This window comes from Manis pentadactyla, chromosome 10 (assembly GCF_030020395.1).
Source record: "Manis pentadactyla isolate mManPen7 chromosome 10, mManPen7.hap1, whole genome shotgun sequence".
Taxonomy (NCBI): domain Eukaryota; kingdom Metazoa; phylum Chordata; class Mammalia; order Pholidota; family Manidae; genus Manis; species Manis pentadactyla.
Genome location: NC_080028.1, coordinates 127967721 through 127979067, shown reverse-complemented (window position 1 = coordinate 127979067; position 11347 = coordinate 127967721). Strand labels below are relative to the sequence as shown.

The 11347-nt window shown below is 66.0% G+C and overlaps 2 protein-coding genes across 2 annotated transcripts; one reads left to right on the top strand and one right to left on the bottom strand.

The window, feature by feature from the left end:
- Positions 1-325: 325 nt before the first annotated feature.
- On the top strand, positions 326-2387 carry C1QTNF8 (C1q and TNF related 8). Its single transcript, XM_057488031.1, is given in 5 exon segments — positions 326-470; positions 1443-1669; positions 1859-2087; positions 2090-2112; positions 2115-2387. Coding segments are annotated over 5 exon segments (897 nt in total).
- Positions 2388-9121: 6734 nt separating this feature from the next.
- Positions 9122-10541, bottom strand: SSTR5 (somatostatin receptor 5). The gene has a single exon (XM_036915843.2). The coding sequence runs from the start codon at positions 10532-10534 to the stop codon at positions 9440-9442; it is 1095 nt and encodes a 364-aa protein (XP_036771738.2). The 5' UTR covers positions 10535-10541; the 3' UTR covers positions 9122-9439.
- Positions 10542-11347: the final 806 nt, after the last annotated feature.

Here is an 11347-nt window from a genome sequence, read left to right as displayed (position 1 = left end):
CTGGAGACCTGTGACTCATTCCCGCAGACATCACAGCCTTTACTCCATGAACAGTTGGGTCTGGCCGGGCCCCCCGTGGGGTCACAGCAGGCCTCTCGCTCCACTGGGCAGTGACCCTGGGTGCTGGGCAACGGGGCACCAAGGCCTGGCCAGATGCTGCCGTCCCCAGCCAGAGACCAGGGGCATCACCATCTCCATCACTGGTGGGCCCAGCGCAGGCACTGGGTCTGTCCCTCACCTCGGCCTCTGGCCCCCTCCCCAGTCTCCACCCAGCCACAGTGAGACCTCCCTCACTGCCCCCAGATCACTGTGCCCCCAACGGAGGATGGTGACCAGCCCGCAGCGCCAGCCCCCGGCCCCCAGACCCATGATCGGCAGGAGGGCCCTGCGAGCCTCCTGTTCCAGAGCTCTGGAGCTGACCCCGGGCCTGTTGGACTTGGACAGCCCAGGGGAAGCCACAGGCACCTGGGGTGGGCGTGAAGGGGCCCTTTCACAGCCACTAGGGCAGTGATGCCCAGATTGCCAGGCGGGCAGCCGCACGAGGCAATGAGATGGTAAGGGGGTGTGTGGGTGGGCGGGGGTCTCTCCCAGGTGCTGTGAGGAGGGAGGCTTCAGCCCAGAGGGCTCTGGGGGGGCCCCAGATGTTCAGGGTGAGGTGGGGCTCCACGGTGCAGGCCTGCCTGTGGGCCAGGATCCCAGGTCCCCTGCAGACACCTGCTCTGTCAGGCGCCTCCATGGGGGATTCTAGGAGGGCCTTGCAGATCCACTGCAGCTTGGGGGTGCCCGTTAGGGTCTGCTGGGCTCCACAGGGGAGGTGGTGGAGAGAAGGGGTCCCACCTGCCAGGGACGCTCGGCCTGGGAGAGGGTCTCAGACCCCCTGTGCAAGGGGAAAGACCTTGTCCCGGCTGCATCCCCAGGGGCTTCCTGGAGGAGAAGGCCAGTGTCTCTCTTGGCAGGGCTGGGCTCAGAAAAGAGTGAGGGCCCTGACCTTATGCTCCTGACCTTGCAAGGGGCCAGCCCTGGCTGAGCCTCCTGGATTCAGCCCCGGGGAGACAAAGATAGGCAGGACCCACAAGCCAGGGGAGACTGAGGCCCGGGCACATTTGGGGCTCACCCAGGGCCCGCCCCCAGCAGCTGCCGGCTGAGCTGAGAAGGGTGCCCCCACCGGGCACAGACCTCCTGAGTGGGGTGAGGTGGAGCCAGGAGGCCCAGGTCTTGGGTTAAAGACCACCTTTCCCACCTTGGGGTTGGGGGGCCACATGGTGAGTGTCTGCGGAGAGCTGGCTCCCCAGCCCTGTCCCCACAGGGACACCGTATACACTGCTGGACAGCAAGCCAAACCCGAGGCCCTGATCGGGCAGAGCCACTTGGGAAGGGCACCCAGGGCCGGGGCTGCTCCTGACAGGCTGGTAGGGCTGCCAGCCCCCCAGGTGCCTCCTCAGGTGGGAAGATGGAGGGGCCCTGCTTGCCTGCCCCTGGCTTCCCTCCTAGGCCCGTGGAGGTCCCTGGGGGGGCGTCCCCCCTGCGAGCAGGCCGGCTCCAAGGGGACCCCCTGCCGGAGGCCTGGCTGGCTGGCTGCATCAGGCGGGCCTTAGGTGCCGGCTTTCCAGCCCTCTGGTCCTTCAAAGCCCAGGGTGAGAAGCAGCTGCCCGGGCCCCTGCTGTCCCCAGTGCCCCCAGGTGACAGCCCACACAGGCCCCAGAATGGCCACACTTTGGGATGCAGCTCTCTTTGCCCTGTGTGAGGGGAAGCCCCACCTTACAGAGGCCAGGGCTCAGGAGAGGTGGGGTCACATGCACGCCGGTGTGTCTGACCCTGAGTCCTGAGCCGTGGCCAGTGACCTCCGCTTGCTTCCTAGGCAGGGGTCAGAGGTCACTCTGGCAGGAGTGGGAAGGACGGTCCCCCAGGCTCCCAGGGCTTCTGGGGCCACAAGGGCCAGAAGGGGCAGGTGGGGCTGCTGGGCGCCCCGTGCCAGCACATCTGCTGGGCCTTCTCAGTGGGCTGGTGTGAGGGCCTGCACAGCGCCGACACCTGCCAGGCTGGGTCCTTTGACACCGAGCTGGTGAACCTGGACCGCACCTTCAGCCTCCGGCAGGCCGCTTCCTCTGCACCTGTACTCAGGCGTGTACCTCCTGAGCCTCAACAGGCACACCTGGAACTACAAGGAGACGTACCTGCATGTCATGTGCAGCCAGCAGGCCATGGCTGTGCTGTAGGCACAGCCCAGGGAGCGCAGCACCATGCAGACCCAGAGCCTGCTGGCCGCCGGGGACTCCGCCTGGGTGCGCATGTTCCAGCGGGACCCTGACAATGCCATCTGCGGTGAGCACGGCAACCTCTACATCATCCTCAGTGGCCACCTGGTCAAGCCGGCCTCAGAGCTCTAGCAGCCACGGAGAGGCCCCCTGCCACACCAGCGCTGGGTGGCACTCACTCCCCATCACCCCCCTCAGCAGAGGGTTGTGCCAGCAATGTTTGAGCACTGACTGTGCACAGTGGTTGCATGTTTGAGGGGTGTGGTGGGGCAAGACAGCTCGGGGCTGACCTGGCGCTGACAGATACAAACCACATGTCCCACCAGCAGCAGATGGATCAGGGGCGTGGTGGGCCGTGGCGGGGATGAAGGGGCAGGCGGGGCACCTCCACACGCCATGAACTTTGCCCTCGCGGCTGAGTGGTCTGTTCCACTTATAAAGGGCTACGACAGGCACCACCGTGATACCTACTGTTGGGTGTCAGGCTAGACGCTGGGGAGGCTGGGGGGAGTTCAGGGCAGACACTGGCGCTCTCGGAGCCAATCACTACAGGAAGCACACTAAATTCCTGGGTGTAGATGGTGGCAAAGGCCACAAGACAGGACAATGTCAAGCAGAGATGGTGCTGCCCCGGGCTGGGGATGAATCTCGCCCTGGGGGTGAATCCACACCCCACTCTGGTGGCTTGATTTTCTGGCGCTCCGGGTGACCTTTGTCTGTCTGCAACAGGCTGGGTGGTGGAGGGAGATCTCTATACCTGGTGGAGCCCAGACCCCCACTGTGCCCACTCAGATAGGGCCTGGAGGCCATGGGGTAGTGGGCTACAGGCTCATGTCCCTGCGGACAGGGGGAGCACATGGGGTTGGGCACAGTCGTACCACAGGCCTCCATCCACCCCACCCCAGGTTGGGGCTGCCAGGCTGCCCCTCCCAGGGTCCACGCTGAGTCTGCTCCTTTCCCACTCCAGAGCCGCCCCCACCCGGCCTGGGCTCTGTGAGGGGCTGGGGCAGCAGGCTGGGCAGGAGACATTGGAGCCCTCTCAGCAGGAAGGGCCACGGGCCATGGGCCAGAGCCAGCACGTGGCAGGAGGTGGCTGCTGGCAGACCCCAGTCCCTCTGCCCTGAGGATGAACCTGGAGCAGGCTGCCTGGCAGGTCAGCCCGAGCCTCCTGGGCACTGGGCACAGGGCTCTCCCATCCTTGCCCGCCTTGGGGTCCTGGACCCACAGAGCGCCCCACCTGGCTGTTCCTCTGGCCCCTCCATTGCCCCCTGCCCTGGCCCCACCGAGAGCCCCATCTGTCATGAAATGAACTCCCATATCCACCTGGCCTGGGCAAGTCCTGGAGGAGTGTGGCGCCAGGGCTGGGGACCATCTCTGGACGATGGCAGCTGACGGGGAGAGGCAGGAACAGGGTGGGGCACCTGCTTGCCCATTTCACAGGCAGGTACCTCCTCACCCCTGAGCTGGGGAAGCTGGGAACACCCTCCCTGGTCACCATGGAGCTCACCCACACTGCACAGAGGCTGGAGCAGGGACCCTCCTGCATGCCCCATGGACAGGGGGCCACTGGGTGGGTGGGACCACAGAGGGAACCTGGGTCACGGAGGCCTAGAGAGGCAGCCTGGGGTGGGGTGGGGTGGGGTGGGGGTCATCAGGCCCCATCCTTCTAGATGCACAGACAGGTGTTTCTGTCCCCAGGGCAGAGGGCCACAGCATTGGCATGTGGAGAAATGGAGCCCCAATGGGTGTGCAGAGCTCTCAAGCATGGGTGGAGCTGGGAGCTGGCCCCCCTACGGGCTGGGATGGCCCCCAAGTGTGGCCCTGGACAGAGGAGGGGAGGGAGGAGGGGATGCCACCAGGGAAGCGCTGACAGGACCCCCTTTCTGTGTGGGCAGGGCCTGTCTGCAGGGGCGGGGGCTCTTGGCCCAGGCCTCACATACAGTGGGCACACCCTGGTGCTGCCCGAAGTGTGTCCACCTACAGCTGCCTTCCCCATGTCCTGGCCTGGAGGTCTGTGAGGGCCCCGTGGGGCAAAGAGGGTGGGGGCTCCTACAGTCCCAGACAGGAGGCCCCACCGGCCCTAAAGCCCCTCCTGGCCAACAGAAAGCCGAGACCAAGAGATGTGGGTCAGTGCCCACACCCAGGCCCCCCATGCTGGGTCCTGGGTTCAGAGGGAATGTCTGGGTACAGGGGTCTGTACCCAGAGACACAGAGCATCAGGGGGCTCAAAGGGGACCCTGTAGGCCAGAAACCCTGCAACCCGAGCAGGCCCCATGGCGGCATGTCAGGTGCAAGCAGGACTTGCGGGCTGGGGACCTGGGCCGGTTAGGCCACGGCCCCACTAGAGACAGGAGGAGTTCTGGGAGGGACCGCGGGCAGCCAGAGGAGGCCCTGGACCCCAGGCACCCTTCCGGCTGAGCTGAGCTGGGCAGAGCCTGTGTCCTTTTACGCCCGGAACAGCCTGGCAACCTGCTCGCGAGTCGGGAGCTGCCTCAGGGTGCTAATGGGGTCTGCGGCGGCAGAGAGGGCTCTGCCACAGAGATAAGTGCCGAGGTCCTGGGCCCCGTCCCACCCTGACCAGGACCCCGGCCTGTGTGCTCTGGGTCTGTCTGGGCAGTCCCCGTCTGGCCAGCTCCAAACAAAGCCTGTGTTCTTCCTGGCTTGGGTGGCCTCAGCTCACCTGGCCGGAAGTGGGGTGCAGGGGCCCTCTGTCAGGGCCCCCAGAGCAGCTGCAAGGGGACCCTGAGAACACAGGCCCAAGAATGGACAGACAGACCAGCGATGCAGCAGCCACCAGAAGGGACACATGCACCCCTGGGGCCAAGCGCTCCCCAAGTGCCAGCAAGGCAGGGGCCGTGATGAGGGGGTTCCAGGCGTGTTCCCGCAGGCCCCACCTCGGACTTCAGAGCTGCCAGCAATACAGGCGTTAGAATATGTGGGACACACACCGGCTCTCACAGCAGCAGGGTTCACAACAGCCAAGAGGTGGAAACAGCCCGTGTGTCCCTCCACAGATCCCTGGGCCCACACGGGGGGTCCCCGCGCACGGCGGGGTATTAGCGAGGACATCCCGGCACCGGCCGCAGCGCGCACGGCCCCTGAGGATGCACGCTCAGAGAGGGAGGCCACAGGTCCTGCGTGACTCCATTTCTGTGGGGTCCCAGGAGTTGTCAAATCCAGAGACAGAAAGCAGAGGGCACGAGGGGCAGGGGTGGGCTGGGGCGGGCAGCCGGTGTTTCCTGGGGACAGGGTGTCGGTTGGGAAGGCGACAGAGTTCTGGGGATGGGGCGCATGGTCACATAACGTGTGAATGTGCCTGGTGGCCCTGGACTGCACTCCTAACCCCGTTTTCGTAAATCCTGTGTTATGTGTATTTTACCACAATCAGAAATGAGTGGAAAGATTTAGCTAATCCCTGAATGGGGGAAGAACATTAACTTTTTTAAAAAGTGCAAGAATTTCCCAGTTTCCCAAAGGCAGGTTTGACTGTGAATACGGGAAATGCTGCCGCACACCCCAGCCTTGACGCCCGCAGTACCAGAGCCTGGGCGGGAGAGCTTCCCCGCTGGGGAGGGCACGGGGCTCCCGCCGCCCGAGGGTCCATGCAGACAGACAAGGCAGGACAGGGCTTCTGAGCGCGGGGGGGCAGGGACCCCCTTGGCTGGTCCTTCCACAGCACTGGGCATCCAGGTGTTCTCGCTTCCAGGGGCCTGGGCCCCACTGTCCTGTCCCTCAGGGAGCAGGCCCAGGACGGTGGCCCCGGAGGACTTGTGGGCCGACCCGCCATCAGAGGGCCCAGCAGGGCCGCAGCCTGGGGTCAGGAAGTGGGGGGCCCCGGGCAGCCACAGGGCTCCTCCCCAGCTCCGGGGGCCTCTGGGACGACCCCCAGGGGCTCAGTTGGAGGAGGGCAAGGACTGCACCTGCCCCCAGCAGGGTGTGGGGGTGTGGGGAGAGGTCGGGGTCTCGGGCTGCCCCGAGGGTGGCTCCTGGGTGACCCCATCCTCTGGCCATCCTCTGAGGCCTGGGGACCACAGAGCAGGGATGTAGTGAGGGGTGCGGTGCTGGCGCAGGACCGCGTCGCTGCTCAGCAGCAGAGGCTCGGACGATCAGTCCCAGCGCCCCGGCAGGCCCCCAGCTGGAGGAGTGCCCCGCCTCCTGTTCTGGTGACCCCTACCCCTTACCCTCCAGGGGCAAAGCCCCTGACCCAGGGCTTCACCCCCCCGCCGCCCTCAAACTGCCCTGGTGAGGGGCTGCACGTTTCCTGAGGGAGAGTGGGGCCCCACGGCCGTCCCACCGGGGCTGGACAGCCAGTCCACACAGACTTCGTCAGGAGGCCCCCTGCTCTTCCCCTCCTCAGGGGCCCCCTGCCCCTGCACCCCCGAGCACCTGACCACACATGGCCAGTGCTACCGTGTGTGAAAACGTCAGGGAGGGGTGGGCGCCCTCCTGCCCCGAGGCAGGGACTGGGGAGGGAGGCCTGGCCCACCCCAACGTTGGGATGGACCCAGGCACCCAGGCAGCACCCGGCACGCCCATGAGCACAAATCTGGGACAGGTAAGACTGTCAGACAGGCAGCCTGCAGTGGGGGAGCCCCAGGGGGGGAGCAGGGAGGGGAGCCCCAGGCTCTGGGTGAGGACCTCCGGGTAGGGCCCCACCAGGGCAGAGTCCCTGGACGGGATGGGTGGGGGCATCACAGCCCAGCGGTCTCCTGGGTCTTCGTCCCCACCAGCCCTTGAACCCCAGGGTCCAAAGGGGCCCTGATAAGCGATGGGCAGAGGACCTCCTCTCAACATCAGCCCTTCTCTGACCCCCCCCGAAGGACGCCCCAGCCCTCCGTGCTCCCCAGGCTCCCCTGAGTCTCCCTCATCGTGAGGATACATCATCAGCTCTGTCTGTGGGGGCCGCACCCCTCCCAGCCTGAACCCTGCCCTGCTGGGCAAATAGACCCTCCTGTCTGCACCCCACCCCGGGGGCCGCCTCATCCTGTCCCCGAGGGCCGGATTTCCTGAGCGACGTCGCCGTGGAGCCACGGGAGCCCAGCGGCCAATAAAACCCATCCATGCGGAGAGCGAGCCCGTGAAGCAGGCGGCCAGAGGGTTCGCTCCGCACACCCACCCCCACTTGGCCCTGGGGACCCGGGGCCGGCAGGCAGCTCGCCAGCTCTGCAGCCCCGAGGCTGCCCCAGCTTGCGCAGAGGGCAGGAGGGCAGCAGCCAGGCGGGGCATGTCCACCGGCCCCAGAGCTCACACCCCCCCAGGATACTCTGCACCCACCGACCGTCGGGCCCCTGGGTTGTCCTGAATCCTCGCCGTCTCCAGCTGGAGCTGCCCTCTCTCCCTGATCCGGGGGCCATCCGTGCCGGCCAGGCCCAGCCCCAGGGTCCACACCCAGGAGCCCCCCAGAACGGCACACAGGCTCCTCGCCCACTGGGTCCCTCAGGCCCCACGCGCTCACCCACCCACGGGCAGGAAGGGGCAGGGCGCTGCTGGCGCCTGCAGTCCCCACAAGGGCAGGCGGCGCTCCTGCGGGCATAGACTGGGATGGCGCTCGTGATAGCAAATCAATTGGGAGGAATTGATCTGGGCAGATTTCCGAGCCATCTGCACGCTCCCCAGAGTCATTCTGGCAGATAGGCTGTGCGTCCAGACCCCGGGGGCCTGACCGAGGATTGGCGGAGGCAGGCTGCATGGGCCTCAGTCTCTCCTGGGGCACCCTGCCCTCCCTGGGACCCTGGCCCCCAGGAGGGTGGGGGGCTCGGTCACCTGCTTCCAGTGAGTCTGCTGCCCAGCTCTGCAGATCCTCACGTGGAGGAGCTCCTCGGCCCCCAGAACTGGGCTGAGGAGTGGCGGAGACCCACGTGCCCCAGCCAGCCGTCCACTCCCGGAACCCGCCAGCCACAGGAGGAGCCGGTGCCCCTAAGTCCCTGGGGCTGCATCCTGGTCCCCCACTCTCAGGAGGCAGGACGTGCGGCCCCAGCCTGGGACCCCACCCCAAGGAGCTGCCAGTCCTTCCCCCAGCCCCACCTGTTCACATTGCCTGTGTTATCATCTCACCGTTCGCTGCCCGTGTCCCGCCCCCGCCTCCACCCCAGCCTCACTCGGTCCACGCACCCTGATCTGCACCAGCTTCGATCGGCTCCAGGGACAATATTTGCTTTGGGAAAGAGTCAAACATTCATTCTCCAATTTATTCAGGAGAGCGGGTTGTCAAACACAAGCGCCCTCATTACACGATCACGCTTCCAGGGCTTGGCCTCTACCCGGCTCGGCGCCGAGGACCAGGCAGCACTGGCCAAGTCTTTCTGTGCCCGGCACAGCTCTGCCGGCTCCCGTGCCCTCCGGGGCTGGGGTACCATCTGGGCAGACCCAGGAAGCTCGAGCCGTGGTGGCAGGAGCCGGCATTTTGGGGGTGTGGGCAGGACCTGCAGCCTGGGGGTGGGGCAGAGCTCCTCAGGCGCCCGGCACTTGCTGGCTACTGTGCACGTCCACGCAGTGCACCTTTCTGAGCGGCTGCTACATGCGCTGGGGGGACTGCCCCCCAGCTGCTGTCTACATATTCTCCTCCTTCACTTCTGCCCCCTCTCCCAGGCTGAGGCCGGAAGCAGAAGAGATGGTTGCAGATTCCTGCCTCCTACCTCCGATGGCCTCCCCTGGTGTCCCAGGGTCCCCCAGAAGAGGCCCCTCCAGATGCCTGGGCCCCCAGACCCAAAAGTCTCTCTCTTCATCCACAATTCGGCCTCGACACTCTCTCTCTATGCTTGCTGCCCCCCGCAATGCCCACTGTGGAAGCCGCAGCCCCCAGCACGTCCCTCGCTCCCCTAACCATCGATCAGATCAGCGACTATGGCCGGCCAGGAAGGGGAAGGGAGATGCCCTGGCAGGGGGTGGGGAGGGGGTGGGTGGGTCTCAAGGGCTGGAGAGCGCTGCAGTCCCAGCTGTCCCCTCTGCAGTTTCAGCCCCAATACCCTGGGGGTGAGACATTCTGGTCATTGACCAGGACCCTGGGCCCCTCCTGCCTGCTCAGCGAGGACAGGCAGGCAGATGTAGCATCAGTCACTGCAGGACCACCCATGGCTCGCCATGCATGCTGGTCTTTTCACTGTGGGAGTGTCCCGGCCACTGTGGGGGCACCTCGCAGGACCCCGGATCTCGGGGTGGCTGCTGGTGCCAGCTGCCCAGGGCACTCACAGCTTGCTGGTCTGCATAAGCCCGTTGGCCTCGGAGCTGCGTGCAGGGACCATGGCCTCCTGCAGCGGGCTGCCCTTGTGCCGCGGCTCCATGGCATCCGCATCCTCAGTGCCGTAGCCCTTGCGGAGGCACAGAACTTTCCGGAAACTCTGGCGGAAGTTATCAGAGAAGAAGGCGTACAGCACGGGGTTGGCACAGCTGTTGGCGTAGGACAGGATGACCACGAAGAAGTAGGCGCCAGCGGAGACGGGCTCCTCGGGCAGCACGAAGGCCAGGTTGACGATGTTGACGATGAAGAAGGGCAGCCAGCAGGCAACGAACACCACCACCACCACCACCACCATGCGGGTCACCTTGCGCTCTGACCGCCGCCGCGTGGAGCCCACGCGCACACCCGACGCCTTCACCTTCACCACGATGAGCAGATAGCAGAGGCAGATGACCAGCAGGGGCCCAAAGAAGCCGAGCACGGACGTGTAGGTGATGAAGACGGCACCCCACAGGCCCACGGGCTCTGGCCAGCTGAGGTTGCAGGTGTCTCCGCCCTCCTGGACGTCGGCGAAGACCGCGAGCGGCAGTGCCATGAGCAGCGAGAAGGCCCAGACAGCGGCGCTGGCCAGCCTGGCCACCCTTGGGCGGCGCCACCGCGTGCAGCGGATGGGGTGGACGACGGCCAGGTAGCGGTCCACACTCATGACGGTCAGGCAGAAGACGCTGGTGAATTGGTTGATGCCATCCAGCGTCATGACCAGCCGGCACAGCACAGGGCCGAAGGGCCAGTAGGACACGGCGTTCTGTGTGGCCAGGAAGGGTAGCCCCAGCATGAGCAGCACGTCGGCCACGGCCAGGTTGAGGATGTAGATGTTGGTGACGGTCTTCATCTTGGCATGGCGCAGCACCACGTAGATGACCAGCGCGTTGCCGCCCAGCCCCGCCGTGCACACCAGTAGGTACAGCGCCGGCACCAGCACGGCCCGGGCCCCTAGCGAGCGCGCCGGCCCCACCAGCGTCCCGTTGCTGCTGCCTCCGCTGGTGGCTGCCGAGGAGGTGTTCCAGCCATCCTGCATGGAGGCTGGGAACAGGGGCTCCATTGCCACGGGCTCCATTGCCACCGCCTCCGAGGGCGGGCGTGCCAGGAGCGTCCTCCCTGCAGAAGCAGAAGGGAGACCTGGATGGGGGTGTTTCCCACCCCACCTGCCCTGGGCTTGGGTTACCCCTGTGCGTCTGTAAACACTGTTACTCACTGGCGGAATCACATTAGACAAATTGTTTGGAAAAGGAGCCCAGAGAGGAAGAAGCAGGGGACAGGACCGTGGGGCAGCGGGCAGGTGGCTCCGAGCCCAGACATTGTCTGCTGATGCCCCCACTGTCCCGGGTGGCCTGGCAGCCCGCAGCCTGCGGAGCCCCGGGGTCAGGGCCCTGCCCCTCTCCAGGCAAGGGGCTGAGGGCCACAGAGTTGCCTCCCAGGAGCCCCACAGGACAGGAGTAGGGACAGGGGAGTCATGAGGCCAGGCCAGCAAGCCCCTTGCACCCAGCCAGTGCCCGCTGGAAGTGAGGCAACCCTCACACCCCACTCTCTTGGGTGACCCCCTGGGACCTCAGGAGGCCTCTAGGCCGAGGAGGCTGTGGCGGCTGTGCCAGTGCCCACCCAGCTCTCAGAAGCACCATCCTGGGGTGAGTGGCATCTGCGCCGCCCCTCAGAGCCCAGGCCTGTGTCTTGGGGGGTTGGTTCCCTGCCCCCAACAGCTGCCAGCCAGCCACTCAGGGCCTACCACTCACTCCCCACCCCACTGCACCGCAGTGTCACCAAGCCAGGAAAGGATGGGAGCACATAAGTGCTGCACGAAGTGACGTCACAGCAACTGCGGGGACACGCGGGTCCCAGGGCGGGTCCCAGGGGCAGG